This window comes from Hetaerina americana, unplaced genomic scaffold, assembly GCF_022747635.1.
Source record: "Hetaerina americana unplaced genomic scaffold, ioHetAmer1.1.p SCAF_2, whole genome shotgun sequence".
NCBI lineage: Eukaryota > Metazoa > Arthropoda > Insecta > Odonata > Calopterygidae > Hetaerina > Hetaerina americana.
The window spans coordinates 51,766,165-51,787,767 of NW_027286763.1; the positions used below are offsets into that span (position 1 = coordinate 51,766,165).

The 21,603-nt window shown below is 38.3% G+C and overlaps 1 protein-coding gene across 5 annotated transcripts in view; it reads right to left on the reverse strand.

Annotated features, from left to right (window-relative positions):
* Positions 1-21,603, reverse strand: part of moody (G-protein coupled receptor moody) — a 177,725-nt gene that overhangs the window by 42,715 nt on the left and 113,407 nt on the right. For all 5 annotated transcript variants that reach the window (XM_071585176.1, XM_071585173.1, XM_071585172.1 and 2 more), the window contains one exon: positions 13,997-14,148. In XM_071585176.1, coding sequence (XP_071441277.1) covers positions 13,997-14,121 — 125 coding nt within the window. In that variant the 5' untranslated portion in view covers positions 14,122-14,148. The remainder of the gene's footprint in view (positions 1-13,996; positions 14,149-21,603) is intronic.

The window sequence follows — 21,603 nt, forward strand, 5'->3', positions numbered from 1 at the left end:
AAGGTTTATGGTTTCTGTGGGAAGATTAAAACGATTTTTCTCGTTTACACAACCGTTCCAGTATGTGTTTCATTTCGTGTAGTTGCAATAATAGCACGAGTGAGGTCATTGGAAGCAAAGAATGAAATTATTCATTACAAAAAGTTGAATTCTATTGGTTGATAATTGTTTTAAATAAGAAGAAATAACATCTCTCTGATAAGTAAGAGAGGTTTAATCAGATGGAGAGGAGAAGTTGTGGCGTTAATTAGGGTACACCATCGATATTTTTAACTTATGCTAACCTGCTTCCTCACTAAGACTGTAGCGGTGGTAATTTGTTCATAAAAAAAACAACCAGTTGCAAAAAGTACTTTATTGCGCATAACTCGATATCGCTGCACCTCGATTAAAACGTATAGCGTCTTTTATAAAAATGTAACATATTAAACTTCATTAACTGATCATTAATATATTATTTACAAAGTATTTAGCATTAATGACATTGAAGTTATTCCGAAATACATATCTAAATTTGCATACGCCTTTACGTCTTACTGCAAAAACTGTAGCAACGCGAGCCGCAGGTTTCTGTAGTGGTTTTTTTCTATATAGTACTTGAAAGCGATGAAAAACTATTACGAAAAGTAATGAGTTAATTAAGCACAAGCAAGTTTTCCAAAATTGAAGTGTCTAAGCACATAACACCTGCACAAATGTGAAAATTTTTGTTTACCTGTCCTGAAAAGTTATGGAAACAATCATTTACAAGGGAGTTCAATATAATATCTTAGCCCCGTAATAACAGAAAATAATTCCGTATGTAAGTAAGACCTAAAATATAATAAAATAATGTAAGACCTAAAAATCAATTTTCCTCCGACATAACTTAATATGTATAAACGTAAATATTCCCACCAATTCTAATTAAGGCTTCCCGCGTGAGTCTTGACCTAATTATTAGCCTTCATACTTCTTGAGAATATATTTATTTTCGTTTTTTTAATTTTCCCAAGCGTAATATTCCCAATAACGCAGCAATCAAAGAAAATTCATTTCAAAACGCGCGAACGAGGGATCTAAGGCTTTTAAAATCTCAGTTTACGATTGGAGTTAATGTTAAGTTTCAACTCCAACCCCTTGTTTTCTAGAAATTTATTTGGAGGGGTTTACGATCTCAGGAAAGCGTCAAGCGTGAACGTCAACTTCAAAGTGCCAACTTTCACGTTCACGGATTGACTCCAGGGCATGCATACTACGAGTCACACTTTTCGTACTAGAGACGGTTTAACTGAACATCGAACAAAGAAGGGCGATGACTGTCGACTTGTCAACCTACGTTCTTGTCGTCGACCCGTCAATCGTAAATCATAACCGATAACGTGGCTCTTAAGTCACAGTTGAAGTTCTAAGTTGACGCCAATCGTGACAAGCAGGCATTGTCCCTTCTGCAGTGCGGCTGGAAGACGTCTTTGGTGGAATTATGGAATCCGCAAACTCGCACAGCTCATCTCTTCAGCATCTTTGTCTCATATCGCCGCATTTAATCCTCCACGGTTGAAAATCCCTTAAGGGTTGCCCTCCTCCCCATTTGCCCCTTTTGCCGCGTCGACGTCGGAATGGCGTTATCCCTCCACCTCTTCAACAAGTTATCCCTATTCTTCGTGTGGATCTCGCCTCTCTCTCGCGGTCGCAAACTATTTCGAGTGCTTACTCAAGCAGCACTCCCCTTCTCCCCCGGAAGGCTCTTTTTCTACCGTGTTAATTAAACCGCTCGCTCCTCCCATCGGGTCAAAGAAAGTGAAATGAGGCCAAGAGTTCCTCTTTAATGTTATTCTGGTGGGAGACTGCGGGTTTTGGGAGAGGATTAGAGGGGAAGTGGACGAAGAATGCGCTTCCTAGCAAAAATGTGCGGATTCTCCCCCAGGCAATTTCATATGGAACAACAGCTAGGCTGCCTCCACCCCTCTCCTCAGCCCAGGGTTACCTCCCCTCGTATCCTTTCAAAATGCATATTTTTTGCATCCGCGTCCTTTATTCAGTCGTCAAATCTCGGGGAAGCTGCGATCCAAAATTAACTTTATTTTTTAATATATTTAATAATATTCAATGAGGACTTATTTTTTTAGTAAGAAAATATTTTCATATAACCAATGTTTCATTATACGACCTTATATGACTGACATTACAACATATATGTCTGATACAAATATTATTAATGCTCGGAATGAGGAGAAACTGCGGTTTTATATTGGCATTAAAAGATTCCTTAGAGATTTCCAGTGCTTATAATTAACGACCAGGCATTACAGCACTTGAGTCCTTTCCAGGCAGCGACGACGCCAGTAAAAACGCTAATGACTACCAGGAAATATCGAAGGCACTTTCTTTTTTATGGATCAATTCTACGGAGCGGAATATTTCTCCAAAATCAAATCAATCTTCAATAAGTGCTTGGCCCTCTTTTATTTCTGAATTATAATAGATTTTATTACTCTAATTAACGATAGAGTATCCAAGGCATTGGTTTCCCGAAAATATATTCTCGAAAATATTTCGATAGCATTTTTTTATGACAAACATTAACTCTGAGAGAGTTTCATTTTCTCCTTTGTGACCAATAACGACGAAATGGCATTATATTTCAAACAAATATAATCCCATAACTCAATCTTTTACTTTGCAAGGAAGTAATCCAGTCATTAGGAAGGAAAAGCATAAGTAAAAAATGAGATTCGTTTCCGAAGAAGCTCGTTGAAACAAGACAGTGATAAAGGTGTTCACGTACTTACCTCGGTGGAACAAGAAACACCAACCGGCTCTGGACCACCGTGATTTAATGCTAAAGATAAAATCCACTGCTATGGAAAATCAGCTCACAGTGGCGTTTAGGGGCCGCGTACAAAATATGGCCCTCCTAATGGTGCACGGGCGACGGCGTAGAAGTATTATTGCTTGGAATGCTTGGGATTAAAGATTAATGGAGAGTTGAATTAAACACGAACACTTGCTTATACTCCTCTAAATTTAGATTTGAGATAGTAAAGGTATAATGAAGTGTTCAATAAATCAGATGTGAAGCATATAAGTACGAGGAAAAGAAAAATATAGAAATTAGGAAAGAGGGGATTTAGTGCGTTCAAAACGAAGTATGCTTGCATTGGTAAAGAAAAAAATTAAATATTTCTTTTACTTATTTCCCGGCCCGTTTTACATTATTTTTTTTAATAGTATTGGATTTGGGGATATTTTTTTTTCGTGCATAAATGTAAAAAAATTCACGTACACACTATTACAATTCCTCTCAACAAATACCTCTCTTCAGTATGCTATTATTATTTATCACGTTTAACATACTTAAATGGGATTTATGGGCCAAAGAAGTATATCATCTCTTGATTAAATATCAAATAATTTATTTAAACCTAGAAAAAATAAAATTTGATAACGGAAGCACCCGCCTTTTAGGGTTCGCATTCCTTTTTGCAACATTTGTAAATTGTAAGGAAGTTTTGTTAACTAGAGGAAAAATGTGTGTGTTTGCATTTGAGGAATATAAAGGTTAAATTAGCAAAGTCTTTATCCGGAAGTGGAACGTTGAAGATGGTTCATCAGAGCATTGGTCAGCAATCTTAGAATCGATTTGTCACAGCACCCTACATTGTTCGCCGTTCGACTAATTATTTCATGTATTCCTATTTATTCTTGTTAATTTCTAGAAAACCCTAGAGGAAAATTAGCATCAACGTTTCAAAAATATCGAAAAAATTTTTTCATGGAATGAATTTGACGTCAAAACTCATTGAATTCGAAACGACTTTGCCACTACACTTAATGTTGGAAGACTAATTTAAGTATTCAATAATAAAAGAAATTACCCTTTAATATATCAGTCTTTCTCGCTACTATCCTTCTCTTGTTTCCAATGATTATATGCGAGACTGATTTCATTGGGAATAGATGTGCCATGGACGTTACAAAACTGCGGAGGGCCTCTCTCTACCCATTGTCCGTCTATCTACAGGTATCCGGTGCATTTTTACTTTCTCAAGTCCTTTCGTTACATATGTTATTGCCGCACATATATCCATACATATGCATCAATCTAAATCATTATCTTTACGTCATTCAGCTTTGATGCGAGCCGTAGGCTGGGAATTACATTCTCGACGTATTCCTGCGAACAATGGAAAGCGATAAAGAAATGTTTTGGGTAATTTTTCTAAGGGGTACGTATTGGTTTTTTATGTAATATAACACACTCGCCTATTAACCAGCCATGAATTTTTGTGATATTTCTAATGGCCTTCGTTAAAGATAAAAACACAACATAAATATTAGGCAGACTAAGTAGTCATTAGAGGAAGAGGATCGTGGTCTGGCAATTATTATGGTAAAGGGGCTAATCGTTTAAAATTAACTACCATGCCTGAATATTGTCAAAAAATGAATGCGAATGAACAGAACAACTCAGTACAAACCGGAATTTGAAAAAGCCTTGGTGATGGAATAAGATTATATTGGTGTTGGGGCCAGTAAACTGGCTTCATATAGCGAGAACCGAAGCCTGGATGCCAACTTTGGTAACGTGCGGTACAGAATACTTCTGAAGATGTGTTTCACCCTACCGTGCGTCCGCACCCAATGCATTCTACCTATTCCCAACTATCCAACAAATCAATGTAGTGCAGATGACCTCAGATGTCTATACCCTCCTCGATTAATACTCTCTCGGCAAAGTAATATCCCTTCCACATGTTAAGTATCAGATTTATACGGACGAGTTTCAAATATATTACCACCGTAAGCCTCGGAACTAGGCAGCGCTACTAGATAATGATGATGTTGAAGCTGAATTTGAATAGGTTGTTATTTACAAGGATGAAAGGAAATCAGTTGTAGTTGGATTTAATGAGTCTACACGTAAAACATATTTTTTTTAAGCATTAAAGTAAAATTAATTTATCTGGCAAATAAATTGAGTATTCTTAATAAGTAAAAGCTCTAAGAGTATGAATATATCACTATGTTTTGGGATGGACATATAAATTTCACAAGAAATAAAATGTTTGGTTAATTATTTTTTATTAGTGGTAGTCTATCGGCTAAGGGTAGGTTTTTGATGGACCCTGAAACTACACGCTATCGTACTAGCCCAAACTAGCATGACACAAAATAGCCCTAAACCCCATTCTATATCTTCTTATTTGATTCCATCATATTTTCATTGGATGAATAATTGAGTTGGATTCCCGTTGCCTTCCTCAACAATGTTTTTACGTGACACCATCACTCAACAGACCGTCCCACTGGCTCAGACGTCTTTGCAGTCACCTCACTGAGGTGCAGACGCTGCGCGGACTACCCTCTTACTCTTCTACCCGCTTAGCATTGGTGACTCAACCAGGAACAATTTTCATGTTCTCCCACTGGGTCATAGAAACACTCTAGCCTTCATGTCAAGGTTTTAGTCCATGGGGAAAATTTGGAGCACTTTTGCTAGTAAAAATATGTAATTTTATTGAAACGGTTAAAATAAACTCACCGTCGCAAATATTTCGATATCTTTCTTATTTTTTTAATTATAAAAAATTCAAGAGCCTTTTTACATATGCTCGCGATTTACGTTTAAGAAATGTTTGCTTGATCGAATCATTCATTTCTCATCCACCCTCAAGTATCCGTCATTAACTGCATATCCCAAACCACCGTACATATATTTTACGCAAGTTATTCTTGATATCAGAATGTGAAGTATGGAACCACATATAAAATCATAGGAGAATGCACAAATTAAAATGTAGTTAATTGTAAACATTATGATCGCTTGTTCATTTTTCTGATTTTACAAGATTTGTGTTACACATGGTTACGTAAAACCTTATGTTCTTTGATTTAACATTCAAAACAAAATTACACTGTGTTGCCTTATACGTGACACCATCACTCAACAGGCCGTCCCACTGGCTCAGACGTCTTTGCAGTCACTTCACTGAGGTGCAGACGCTCAGATCTCTGTAAAGTCATTCCTGTCGATTATTTTATCATTTTGTTTAATTTGTAATTTTATGAAAGTTTGTTGTCATTTTTTTCTATTATTCAGACGATGCTAATGAAACCTCTGAGTACAATGGGAAGTTATTATTTTCATTAGCGTGAAAAATTATGTATAAAAAAATGTTTCTTCCTTTCCTTTAACCTCCAATAATAAGATTAAAAATATTTTGGGAAAAAATTAGAGAAGCATTCGTATTGCCTTGATCGCGTGTTTTCTTTTATATTACGTCTTTCAGTGTATTTCGGATTAGTACGTATCACGTTGTATCTGGTACTTCTTTTGTCGGCAATGATCTTAGTCAGCGTTCCAAAATACCTTCGTAAATGCATCTTCGATCCATTATCGAAGATGGCGGCACTTTCGAGGAGAATGGTTTAATCGAGGCATTCGCTGCGTCGAAGAAATGAAAAAAAGGAGAGCGATGCAGCTGGCGGTCCCCGGAGGGATGGAATGTAATCCTGCTGCTCGCCCGTTTTTGTCACCCGTCTCGCAACTTCGACTCCATTAGACGGGCTACGAAGTTGATTACGAAAACAGTCCCGCGAGCAAAAAAAAAATGGGAGATCTACCATATGCGTATGAAAAAGTTTTTGCTCGGTAACTTCTCCGGCGAGTGCTGAATGTTAAAAAAAAAAACCGAGATAGCTCCAAAAATGGTTTCCTCATTAAAATTGGCGCACCATACTCGACTGACTATGCACAAATCGATTCATAAAATGTTGAAATTAGGTCGGTTTGTTCATTTTTGGAGGTTATTTCATGAATAGATTCTGATTAATAATTCTACGAGTGAATAATGCAAGCACTAATTATGCATGCGAATATAATTCAGCATGCACTTAACTGTCTCGTTGAGAAGTTACGAAGTTTTCTTTGGAGAAGTTTTATTTTAATGATGTGCATCCTGGTTTCTAGTAGCTTTTTTACACTTGAAGATTCATTAAATAAAGATAGGCTGTATTTCGGATGGAATGGAAACATTTTGTTGAAACACCGATGTGAACTCCAAAAATTTATCCTAAAGCAGATTGCATGTATATTTGCTTGATGATACCTTACTCAAGGGTCCATACTCCAATACTCCAACCCTTTTTCGGCTAATTTGCGTGCTCCACTCATAATGAATCCACCGGGAAAATCTGAGCATTTCATCGCGTCCCATATTTTGAATTCGTTGATTATGGACACCAGAGATTCTGAGTGTCGAGCAATGATCAGGAACAAAGTGTTTTCCACCATAATGGAATACGTTGGAAATCAGTTAAGAGCGACCGCTGGATACTGATATCGCACGCCAAAGGAAGGCAGCGAGGTAGCAGGATTTTCAGTTACGTATTATCATCATAACTGGTAGCCATATTCTTATCACGTGAAGTTATTCTTCTACTATTTTCAGAATATATATATATATATATATGTATATATATATATGTATATATATATATATGTATATATATATGTATATATATGTATATATATATATATATAATAAAATAATGATTATTGTATTGCTTTAAACCGTAATTATAATGCAAATTTTTACTGTAATCTGTAATTAGGAGCGAGTTTTCATCGTAGATGAAAGTAGCAATGTAACCAGAATACAGAAGTACTTCTACCGACGAGCATTAGTAAACATCTAACTTGCTCTAGAAGCAAGCATTTATCCTAGCTTTTACTTTACTGGTATACTAACGTGCAATTTCGGGCAGAAATTCGATCCTAAAAATAAAAAAATGAAGGTTGTTGAAGTTGAATATTTGAATTTTCCCTTTATATTATTTTTGTAGATGATATTCATTTTTGTACTTGAACAAAGTACTAATGTCTTTATTTTCCTGTGCTCTTTAGAATCAGAAAAGTGTTGATCAATAAATAAATGTACTTTTTTGAAGTACGATCGTATTTAATTTTAAATCTTAGTTTCACATCAAAGCTGCATATCTTAGTTGCATATATTAGTTGCTTAGCTTGTACGTACATATAGTATTTTGTTACGACTAGTAGGCACGCCTATGATAGCCGGGCAGGGACACATTTCGGGGGATAAGTAAAAAATACCTTCTCACTAAAGTAAAAACAGCAATGAAGTATAAATGTTACTGAGGCAGGACTCACACAGAGTAGTCTACAAAGCTGGCGGCTTCAAAGTACCCCATTTTTTTCATGTATTTATTTCTCGTATCGAAATGCTAGACCACATTAGATGCTTGGTCTAAAGTGTTTAACCTGGCAGGTCAGGCGTCAGGCCATCTAACCCAAAGGGTGCGCAGCCTCTCGGGCATAGGTTCGTTCGCCCTTCGGGTTCGGCCCCTTGGAAGCCTAATGATAGACGAAGGCTTATCGGTAACCCCCTCGGCTGCACAGAACTCCGGAAACGTCCGAAAAGAAAAAAAAATGCATAAACCTTAAACCGTCGTACGACGTAAAACACCATTACCTAGTACTCTCTAGGGAAACTCCAACTAAGTCCTGATAAGGCGACGGGCAGGTACATATTTAAACTATGTATGTACCATAGAAAGATTTTGAACACGAAGGGTGAGTTTGATGGAAACGGAGGATTAATGTTGAGTAATGGATCGAGCCTGCGTTCTACTTGTCGGCTCGGTGTATAGCGCACTGCTCGCTGGCGATCATTAATACCGAGCAACAATGCGAGTGAGAGGAAGTATCTAAGCAAAAACCGATAGCGGAGGGAATTTAGCGGAAGTGGGCTGTTCGTTGCGAGCGGTCCGATTGTTCGCATCGTACCGGTAATCAATCAAACTTGGAGAGCATTGGATTAACTTTTTTCTACCCTACCGACGGAATCTCCTTTGTTGGCCGTACCTAATGCATCTCCCGGGGATCTTTCTGCACCGGGGCTCCTCCAATGCGGGAGGGAAGTGTCGGAGGCGAAGGAAAGAAATGGGAGCGCCCGTAGTGAATTACTCCGGAGCGACCCCCGTCCCGTATTAAAGGATCCTCCTTTCTGCGTCAACTTTTCCAAACTTTTCTCTCCCCACAACCCTCTCGATAAATTCACGGGTGAATATCTGGGGAGATGACGCCGAAAGGCCGACGCTAAAGGACTAGGTTGTGTATGTAACACGCACATGCGGAGCTTTCGTGGTGAGATCGATGTGCTATGGACCGTTCGAGGGAGGAGGAGGAGGGGGGGGAGAATGAGGAGTCGGCGAAGTGAGTTCAGAAAGCAACGGAATGATGAAGAGGGCCCAATGGAAATTATTGCGAATGAGGTGGAATGGCCCGCATAATGCCCAACTAGGGGCCTTTTCAAAACACCTGCAATTTAGTTAATTTTTTCATGATTAATTTTCATTTCTAAATGCGCCAGAGGTGAATTTGAAGTGAAATTTTCATTCAAATTGAATACAAACTTCGTGAATTTCACGATTAATGACTGAAATGCTCATCGTTGATGCATTTAGTTGAAAGATTTGACTTGTATTCAATTATCATGCACTACACCTAAAATAACACCTACATAATGACACCAGAAACGTCAGTTGCCAAGGCTATTTTACGAGTCATATAATGTAAAATAATGGATTTATTACGTTATTTCCCTTTGAATGCTTATCTTCTAATGTTTTTTTAATAGTTTTCTTGCGGATTGTCCATAAAATGCAAACAACTATCAAAATAAAGTAATAATATATTTACTGCGTTAAATGACAGTATGATGGGCGAGTGTATACATCGCATGAAGTTATACACATATAGAAAAAGCACGCCCATTTAAGTCAATTTGATGTAGCATCTGCTGAAAGTCGCTTTTACATGAAAATTCATTCAGAAGTCTCATCGCAACCGTTTTCCCATCCATCCTTCGCAATTTTTTTCTTTTATTTTGTCTTTTGCTCGGCGTTAACTTTCCAGGAAAGGGAATTATGAATATATTACGGCTCTTCCCGCTGAAATTATTTCTTTATGAAGTAGTGACGACATCTTTTTCTCCTCTAAAACTTTGCCGAAGTTTTGGTCGAACATTTTCTTTTTCTGAAAAGCGGAATAATTTATTAAATTTTTCGAATTGATATTGACTCTCTTCTTTTTCATCCCCTACGGAGATTCACTGCGGACTCTTAACACGAAACGGTGGCACTAATTAAACAGTGAGAGAGACGAATGGAGAAAGGTTGGAAGGGAATGAAAAGTCACGATGGAAATGAAAATGAAAGCCTCCGGGAAAAAGGCTTTCTTTCCACCTTTCAAAATCATCCTTATGACCGGGTAATGACGAATTTATAACTGTCCCAGACGAAATGTCTCATTTATGAACGGATCAGTTTTAACTCGTGCAAAATCATGATCATAACAGAAAATGTTCGATTTCAAGAGTGTGTAGCAATACGATTCAGGAATACCTTCATGCTACCCTCGTTTTCTTTAGAAGCTTTTGATCGCCCTTCTCAGTTGATTGTTCGCAATAATTACTCAATGCATTAATGAGGATTTAATTTGATCATGCCAAAAGTTAGGAAATAACTCAGGGTTTTTTGACCGCTCTTTCCCTAGCGTTTTTTAATGTGCCAGAACGATGTTACTTATCGTAAGTAGAATTATTATCTCTGATTTAGCTTCATGTAGATTTAATATTTAATTTTTACATACATAATATGAAACATGTTTACTTCATATGATTCTCTGCGCGTGTACCTGCGATACGAAATAATCATAAGGTATTCACAAAATGAAAAAATGTCAAGTGTTAGAAAAAATAAACCTGATCTCTCTCTGTCCAATGAAGAACTTTATCATTAAGCATAATTTTTTCTTCCTGAATATACGTATGATAATCAAACAACCCTTGTCATAACTACGAAAAGATTCGATGAAGCCTCAAAAAGTTGTTTTCTGTCTCAATCAATTTCCATAACAAACTTTTAAAACAGTTGAAGTGTGCTCTAATGATTTTTGAACCAGTGTTTTTTCAACAAACATAACGGTTTTCATGAATGGACAAGTTATCGTTTTTGCATTTTAAAACTATTCGCTATGGAGACATGTTTGAGGGGCACTTATTTATAAACATATATCTGAATATTTTTCAGATAATATCCGAAGTTTTTGCGTAGTCCATTTACATTCATCCCCGAACGCATTCATTGGAATTCCTGTATAGACTATGTAATTTATTCATCTGCGTTTTAATTAAAAATTTCCACCAGGGGTTTGACATTACACTTTTGATACGTGAATCTTTTCCAACAAATTACACGGTTTAATTTATTTTGTACCACGATTTTCACATGACCGCCTCTTGCAACTCTGGATGTGTAGCGTTGAGTTCAAGATGAACATAGTTTTTATCATTTATCTGTTTGGATTCAAATAATTCAAGAGGAAATACTTTCTGGATAAGCCAAGTATTTCGAGAGGTTTAGTGCGTGGGACGTTGGAGGTAAAAATCTTGTTAAAAAAATTGGCAAGGGTGAAATCACCAGGAGGAAAAAAAAACAGAGGAAGGGAAGCGGCGAGATGAGAAAAAGACAGAAAGAGATAGTGAGAGCTCAAAGAGATAGAAGGAGAAGATAGAGTGAATGAGGGAAGGAGAGGAAAGTTTCTAGGCGCCAGCTCACCTAATGATGGCGGCTGGCGCCCTCCTCATTTCAGTTTCATTAAATTAATTCGTCGCCACCTTTCTCCCGCGCGGCAAAGGACACAAGAGGACGGAGAAGGGAGAGGGGGGGATCGGGAGAGGGATATGAGGAGCGGAGGGGGAGGGGATGGCTTCAGAGGGGGTTGGACTGTTGATTCTCTTTCCTTCAATTAGCGTTATGGGTCCTTCTCCTAAGCGAGTGATTCGTTAAACAGTTGGGTGCGGTGGCAGACTGTTGCGACCAAAAAGGAATCGGCTCTCTTTGTTTTTCGAGCGGAGTCCTTAATTTGAATTTTCCCGAACGAACTAAATGTTTAAATGGAAATGACACACCCAACTTGGGGGCGATGCGCAGTACCAGATGAATTATGTCTTTTCACTCGTCTTGCTGTCCTAGGGAAGGTCATTGAACTTTGGCCATTCCTTTTCATGCCCCTCAAATGACACCTCAAGGTATAATGGAGATTACCTTTGCATGTGGTTTTTGGGAAAACTGGTCCACAGGGGTGATTTTGCATAATTTATATCGGGCACGGGCAAAACGTAAATCGCGCCTTAAGCGAGGCTGCTCGCCGTGACCTTTGACATCATTTATTTCTTACCTGTGCGTTTCCTAGCAGACTGAACCAAACGTATTCGTAGTGGCGGCATTCGCTATCTTTAATATTTTGACGGGAATTTTCAAATTGAAGAATATACATATTCAGGGATAAACACGGTACTCGCTCATATTGCCAATTAATATTGCGTTATAAGTAATGCAGTCTTTACATAGCACTTGGTTTTTATTCCGCTGAAAATATACAATTGATTTTAATGTGATAAGAGTTCGAAAATCAAAACTTAATCAATCGTTTATTACGACTAGATCCTCATTGTTTTTACAAAAATTAGGAAGATGAATAACGTGATAATTATGTGACACACACCGCTTCTATTGGGTAAATATATAAAAATTGAGATATGGACAAAATTTTTGCATTTCTTTCGACTATTTGGTCGCCGACCGTTAGAGACAAATTGTATTTCAAATTCTCCATTCAGTTATATCATATGATGATAAAAATTTGCATCACAACTATTTTGTTTAAGACAAAGATGTGTACGTAACAATGGGCTTGAGGGTCATTGAACCAATCTGTTTCATAAATCTGATACTTGTCGTGGGGTTGCATAACTGCAATTCCATACATTCTCATTTAAATTAATGTAGAAGAGATCATAAATTGCATTCACTCTGTGGGCGACCGATCATGATATTGAAACATGTTCGTACTTCGAAAATTGAATATTATGTCTTCGGGATGGCAGGAAAATAGAATACCCGAACGCCATGTGAAATAAGCCTTCGAAAGTTTTTGGTCCACCCTCACGCATGAAGGACTTGAACGGCTAAGTGAAGCAACCCTTTGACTCCAGAAGTTAGGCATAATAGAACAAAATTCATGATTCTAAAAGTTTAATCGTAATAGCCCTCCATGAGCTGAATATTTTCAATTTCCAATCCATCACCCTGTCACATTGACCCATTATTAAATTATTCTAATCTAATGGTATGATCCATTCGTCTTCCACTCCGAATGTTGGATGACGGCAATCCTTTACTATTTCCTATCCAATATTTAACCTCTTATGCTATATTACCCCTTTATTTCTCACATCCATCCATCTATGCCCCCTACATTTGTCATCCAGGCTCCCTTTGGGGAATTTCACTCCTGTTTATCCATTCTTCACATTCCTCATAAATTAATTCTGCCTCAACGTGTGTTAAATGTGACTCTCCTTTTCCATATGCAATGAATCCACGAAATATTTTTCAAACATCTAGAAAACACTTAGAGTAGGGTCTTTAATCACCCAAACTTTTTCTACATAATTTGGGGATTCATAAACGTACTAAAATATAATAGTCACAAGAAAGCGAATTGGCGTCGGTGGGTTGAGTAAATTGAAAGTGGTCGGAAAGTCACAGTGACGTGGTAAAAGTAACGATTTTGATACTGTTACGTTGCAGCTGCACCTCGGATTTTTCCCCGAGCGGGGCCAGGCGAGGATGAGACTTGATCATAAACCCTGTAATTAGCGCAGCTCCGGTAGCCCACCACTGGAGGGTATGGGTTGGGACCCGAAACATGAACCAATTAGTTTGAACTGCGATATTAACCCAGATAGCGCTAATTTTGAGTCATACTTAAGGTACCAATACACCGAAATGATGTGGGAGAAGGAAGAAATACACATGGGACGATGGCGGAGGCAATCGAAAGAGGTCGGAGGGAAGGATTCCTCCGTGATTTGACCCCGGCGATCCTTTTATTCTCATTACTTCCTCTCTCCTTTTCTCTCACCTGGAAAGCTCCAAATCTGGGACGACAGTGGTGCTGCCGGATGATCCAGCCGAGGGCATCGCGAGGTCTGTGGTCGTCTCCTCGTCCCATCCGTCCCACTTGACCCCTGCCCCGCCCCAGGCCATCGCGAAGGGAAAGGGATTACTTCACACCTGGAAAGATAAAATGGAAGAAATGGGTGAGAGTTGAGTTTGAAGTATAACCGCGGTCGATTCGGTCTTGGAAGGATAATAAAACTCCCCAAAATTCCTGTGAGAGAACGCGGAATGCAGGAATCTTGGCGCATATTACAAAATTTGCGATGGCTATGGATTTGAGATTACAATCAACTTCTTAAAGCTTTCGGCTCAGAGAGTTACAAATCATGATTATGAACTCGAAATATTAAAAACTGTTCTCATATACCATTTAAATGATAGAAAAATCACGCAATTAACTCTACAAAATAATAATCGAGTAGGCTTCGAGATCAATCGTAGTTTATTATAGAATTGAGATCTATTTAAAGAAGTGCACGGTCATCTCGTATCTGTTTTTAAAGTATTCTCCTAGGAGATTTATTCTCAAAAGGAAAGGAGAAAGCTGAAGCGGAAATACTTTAAATTCGAGAACATTTTGAACACATGTGGGCCAACCTTTTACAAATAGACCCACTCTGTCCACTAGTCCGGAGTGGTGAGTCAACTACTATATGTCTTGAAGAAATACCAAGGCATCCTTACTGTATTATTATCTTTGTTTGGACTTTAAATTTTCTCTTCCACATTCCGCTGTTATCAAAGCAAGACTCCGCCTCATAAATGGTCTGTGTGCACCACTATCAAAATTTGCCGCAAATCCCTACCCACTTTTCGGTCAGCAGGCCTATCTAGGATAAACATATCAATCATCTCATGTAAGACTTAAACTTTAAAACCAACGCGCCAACAAATGGTTCTTTTGTAAGTAATATTTTCGAGGGATATATGGTTATTAATCCAATGCTTTTCCAACCATACCCGTAAAGGAAGCAGGAGCTTTAATCAAATTGATGATTAAATATTGTTATTCTTAATCAACAGAGAATTTATCAATCCATATGCATCTTGGAATGGTCGCTTTAACATGATGGATTAGTTACCATCAAATATAATTGCCTGAGTAAAGTTTCGTTATAAAATCTCGGGAAAGAAAGACGACTTCCCTATGATTTCCCGAGATAAAAGATATATGTATTTTAATGAGCCGATTAATAAATCTCTGCGTTACAATGGAATCCCTAAAAATACATTTATATACTTAAAAGAGAATGCAAAATGATCAGTGCGTGATCAAACTGATATTTGTGTAGAGGTGCCGTGATTGTGCATGAATGGCTGGTTAACTAACACCCCCCGCACACACCCTTGCGGTGGCTTGCGGGGTATGTACATGTAGATGAAAATAATAGCTACGCATAAAATACCACCCATCAAAATTAAACTGAAAGGAAAAAAAGTCTTTTATGTCATCAAAAGGGTGAAAAAATTCAACAAAAGTACTGCTTCAGATATTTTTCCAAAAATCATTCTGAGATTCTGTCTCAGGCGTTAATTGGTGGGGGTCCTCCATACTAGGCGTAAAAGAAGATTACACTAACTTGGCAGATTCCAATAAAAATTTCTATTTTTTACGGCCATGCTTTCTTCGCAAGGCAACATCACCTGATGATATTGCCTGATCTTGCATGCGCCAAGTTAGTCTTCCTCAATTTACAATTAGCGTTATAAATGAGATTTTTAAAATAACCTTATTTTTTTCCTGTAAATAAATCAAGACTTCATACCGACAAGTTGCACCGCCTGTGAAAACTACAGGTCATTTCCTTGGGCTCTGATTATCCATTTAAAATTATTTTGATATAGTGCAGCTTTGGGTACTTTACAGTCATCACCGAAAGAAGTATAGGGGCACTAATACATATTACCGTTCATTTATGCAACAAATACGTTAAATCATTTATAGGCTTATGGTGTTTTAGTTTTCAGCTTCAGTATGAATAAAATTCCACCATACGGCAAACCATCCTGATCAACTCTCAATCTTAAAACACATATGAAGCTGTTAGAATAGTGATCGGGTAATGTCGGTGTTCTAAAGTTTATCTTTCTACGTGGCGTCTACACAATATTTGATTGCGGCCAGGAAGAAACTTTCATAATGTTTTCGTATAAAACGTTTCGTATATAGCGTTTACGTATTGAAAGGGCGATGGACTTTAAATCTCGCCATTAGCCTTCTGTCCAAAATATTTGGTGGGAGAAGAGGCTCGAAGTCGATGTTTTTCGCAAAATATATCGAAATCCTGCTATGCTATTTTCGGGACAAAAAATTAATTAACCCACTCAATGGCACACTATCTTGTTCCAAGCTCAAAGATAGCAATCTGCATTCAGAACGATAAGTGCCAGAGTTCATCGAATGATGGTTCTCCGAATATAATTAACGATAGTGCAACACAAATACATATGTGTATCAATGCAGGCTGAATCAACCTTCCAATTACTATCTTACCACATTTGTCTTTATCGACCTCTTGACAGTAAACTTTTCCACCAATGGACTCCCCATGTGGGTGACCTTAAGGTTTTTATACGCCCTGTAATGTCACTCCATCCAAGGTTTTATGGAAGCAGTATTTGCTTTATTGCACTGGCGAGCCTTCTTTATTTAGCTCGTGTGATGAATACCATCGCTTGTTTTTTCTTTGAACCTCGCGACGTAATGCCTGAGCCCTCGACTCATCCTTCCAAAGTACCATCGCCATTTGTTAAATTACATCCCATGTTAAGAAAACAGGGCAAGCATCATTCCGAAAGGGCGTCTGTTACAATTGCTAGGCGGTAATCTACTTAAAAGACACTCTGAAATGTCTTAAAAATTCTTTTAATAATTTACTTAACTCAAACATACGTTTCAGTATTGCAAAAGGACATATTTTATAGTTTCAGTGTTAAAAAATATGGAATGATTGATTTTTAGTTTTTTTTCTTTCTTTGAAGGAGCTTATGGCTATTTTTCAAATTTTTTTTAAATTTTGTGACGCTTAGTGATTAAGGGTAACTTCCGAACTGAATGAGCGTGCTCATTGCAAAAGTATGTATTGTGTAGTTTATGAAACAGAATAACCGATAGTAGCTAATTTGGCATTTTAAAGGGAGAAGTGTCTTTTTCCACAAGTTACACCTCACATCTTTGACACCGCTATTGCGGAATGGACACCATAATTTTTGAAGGTCAAAACATTAGCGCAGAATTCTGTCATTCCATGTTCGGATTGGATACATAATTATCGACGCGGCTCACATAGAACAATAGGTAGACGTTGGCATGAAGGAAGAAAACTCTTATAATGGGATAAATCGTAGAAAAAAATTGTACGGCGAAAATAATTCGTCAAATAGTATGTCAGTAAACGTTGGGGAAGAGCGATCAGCTTATATTTTCTCCAGAAAGAGCGTTACGGGAAGGTTTCAAATTATTACTCTAATATCCTTGTATAATAACAATATCTCATCCACGCAATACCTCACAAGTCCATCCCACAAGGGTGTATAGCGGAGGATATAAGGGCGCCAGCCATACATGTACAATACGTATACATAAAAAACCATAAAACTATAAAACACAGTAATCAACCCTAAGGCCGCTTTGGTAGGTGATGGTAGAGTACAGCCAATACTAAGCCCTATACGGGGTGTAAAATCACACATCAGGGTATGGGGGCCAGTTCCTTGCCCTGTGCCGGTTATGGTTTCCCAGGAATATCTGGTACCCGAAAAATTACTTTTAGCTTGGGTGGAGTGGCCGAGTGCCTTGGGCCGAGTGCCTTGCCCGGGAATCGAACCCGGGACCCTCCGGTCAGCAGTCCAACGCTCTACCTCCTGGACTACCGCGACCCATACTTATCATACATAAAAATGATTGGCAATAAAAGTCCTGAAATACGAAAACAAATTAAATAAAAATTATACTTAATGAAAAGCGTTATATTTCATATAAACAATAGGTATTTTATCCTCTTTGAAAATATGTACATATATAAGAATTACGCGAAAATTGCAATTTTAAAGACTGAAAATTACTTCTCCGAGTTATTTCATTAAACAGTCAATTTTTCGGGAACTTCGATTATATGCATGCAATTCAGAAGACACGGTTACTTCACTCCATTTGATCATCGGGCCCTGGATACTGAAATGCATTGGACAAATACGGATGGCTATTTCTTTGCCAATCAATCATTGCTCTTTTTGGCCTTGAAGCATTCTTTTCGGTGTTCGGAACAAAAGGTATGCGAGGAGTTGGCTGAAACGTTCGTACGTTGTCCCAGTTCTACGGATTTGACCTCATAGCGTTCAGTAACATGTACGCGTGTACCCAATATGCTAGGAATTCCGATCCCAGCGTTAAGTTTGCTTTCCTCCCACTTTTGTTCCGTTGCTCCTCGGGTGATCTCTTGCAGCCGAAGTCATTGCACAAATTAACTCAGGCCTTCCGCTTGCGACCACGGAGGATGCGGGAGCATTACCCCATCGCGTGGGTGATTCGGCTTGTCACCGGTCTCTTTTTCAAAGCACTAAGCATCGGATGACTTCCTCAGGAAAGGATTCCGCCGAAATCTTTCGGGCAGATCCAACGAGATGATTCTTCTTTAAGCGATACTCGATGTCACCAGGGTCGTTCAACCCCTGAGCCGAAGATTTTTCGACAGAGATAATGCGATCCGAAGGAAAATTGGGCTCAAAGAATAATAACTCGTGCCCTCAAGAGTGTAAGATGCCATCGGACCTGCGGTTTACGTGTAGGTGGGAACTCGTTTCCAGAAGGGTGCACCTGCATTTAGGCGAGGAGACGTTCGGAGAAAATGTCCCTATAAGGGTAATCAGCATGACCACGGCTCTGTCCCTCCGAGCAGCCTGAGTAGATCTTAATGGAGTTGGCCAGTGAAGGGAGCTTTCGGAGGGACGAAGAGAGAGAGGAGGGGATAGGGAGGGGAGAGTAGAATGCGGCTTTCGTTGCTCTTAATTGCCCATCAGGAAAGCATTAGTCAGTGGGAAAGGGGTCCGGACTAAGGAACCCCCCTCCTCCAAATGTGAAATTCGCCATCAGCGGTCTTGTTTCTGGTTTTCCAGCATTTTCTCCGAGTTAAGGAAGACGGATTCGGTCGCATGACAGATTCGAGAGCGCCCGTTTTAAGTTAGGGTCCGTGCATTCGTCAGTGTCGGGGTTCTCGGAAGCCCAATTTTTTCTCCTTCCTTCCGGATGAGGGTATCCATTTGTATTATGAGGACTGGTTCCCTCACCTCTGTTTCAGCTGATGCGAGAGTTTTGCCTCGAGGAGAGGGGGACATACATTTCATTTCTATTTTATCATTTTTATTGTCCATCCATGGAGGGTTGCAATCATTCTACATCTCTCGTAAGTCGGCCTAGTATTGATCCATCCGAAGGAATATACCAACGGCAGGCCCTGCTTTATGGAGAGTTTCCATTTTTAGAGGAAGAAGTTAAAAACAACTTGGGAGTAGCGCTTTCAGCGTTTATCAAATACATATAAAAGTGAAGTTCCGATATCATAAAAAATAAATTTTGAAATAAGATGGACATTAAGACTATTTTACGTTCCAATTTCCATGAGGCGTTTAAAATTTCATCGGCTGTTTTGTGTTGGTTTTAAAAAACTCGGGTTAAAATTACCTTTGTCGTTCCATCATATTGTGTCATTATTTGGACGTAAACATTGGAGATTTAACGAGGACTTTTCAAACATTGTACATGAATATCGTCCGTTCATCATACCAGTTAAACTTGTACTACTGAAGACATTAATATTAATTTCAACGTTTTAACAAACAGTTTTTATATGATAATAACAGTTTAAACTTAAGCTATCGATTTTTATGTGCCCCCAAGAAAAAAGTTACAGGAAAAACCTAATGAAAACTGTACCATTGAATACTCAAAAAAACAATTGTCCCAAAATTTCTTTCTTAAATAATAACATCATGAATCAATGCACAAAAAATACTTGCTAGTATTTTTTTATATGTATACAATTTTTTTATATATAATTTAAAATTTTACTTCTAATATGCCGATGTTAAATGACATTTTCGTGAGATTAAATCAGGGTGTAACTATCTCAGTTGTTTTGAAAATTTGACATGGATACACGTTCATAAATCTTTGTCGCTAGTTGATATAAGGAACCACTCTAGAAATTAAATTTGATTATAATGTGTGGATATATATGTATAGTCCAGTGGGTAGAGCGTTAGCTTGTTGATCAGAAGATCCAGGTTCTGAAGGCTTGTGGGCCACACACACACACATTTTATATACGAGGGTCATCCGGAAAGTAGTACCCTTTCGTGCCGCATGAAGTGCTGACGACGCGAGTAGCCGCTGCACGAGGTCAGATAGCTTCAGTGGCTTGTCTGCCTTCTCTGAGCCAAGTTGCGTGACGCTAGCATTGCCTGTGTTGTTTCTGTGATTGTTTACAATGTTTAAAAAAATTGAGAACGCCGCCAGTTGTGAAGTGAGGGCAGTGATTAAATTCCTCAATGCAAGAAACGTTCGCCCATGTGATATTCATCGCCAATTAAAGGAGGTGTATGGAGACAATGTAATGGACGAGTCGTCTGTTCGGCGGTGGTGTCGCAACTTCAACATGGGGAGGGGGAACACACACGACGATGAGCGTTCGGAGAGACCGTCTGTCATTACAGACCAACTGGTGAGCTCAGTTGACGAATTCGTGAGGAACGATCGGCGCGTCACAATTGATGACATCTGTGAGCATTTTCCCAATGTTTCTCGAACAATTGTTCATGAAATTGTTAAACACCATCTGCATTATGCAAAAATTTGTGCAAGATGGGTCCCTCGCGTATCTCAATGAGCTGGCGGCGAAGGACTATGCAGCAGGAATACAGAAACTTGTCACACGTTATGACAAATGCCTTAATTTGCTTGGAGATTATGTTGAGAAGTAGTTTAAAGTATCCTCTTTCAAATAAAATTTTTTATGTTTGTTAATATTTACTTTTGTGTCTTTATTTCACGAACGGGTACTACTTTCCGGATGACCCTCGTGTGTGTGTGTGTGTGTGTATATATATATATATATTATATATAATTATATATATATTATATATATATTTTATATATAATTATATATATTATATATGCATATATATATATATATATATATATATATATATATATATATATATATATATGGGGTTTGTTGGGAGAAATCCTATGGAGGCAGGGTGAAGTGGATGAAGGAGGTATTGACCGGTAGTGGGATGTTGAAGACTGTAATTGAGGGGAGAATGTTAGGCAAACGAGGAAAGGGAAGGAACAGGATAGGGATGTTGGACGGGATGAGGGGAGGAAGAAAGTACTCAGAGATGAAGAGGGACCTGATGTAGAGTATGTGTTTTGCTAGGAGTCACAAATTATTTAATTAGTAGCTATGTCCATCCAAAAACCTACCGGAACCGGTAGATTACCTAATAAATAAAAAAAAATATATATACATATATATAAACACACACATATCTGCTGCAGCAATTTTTAGA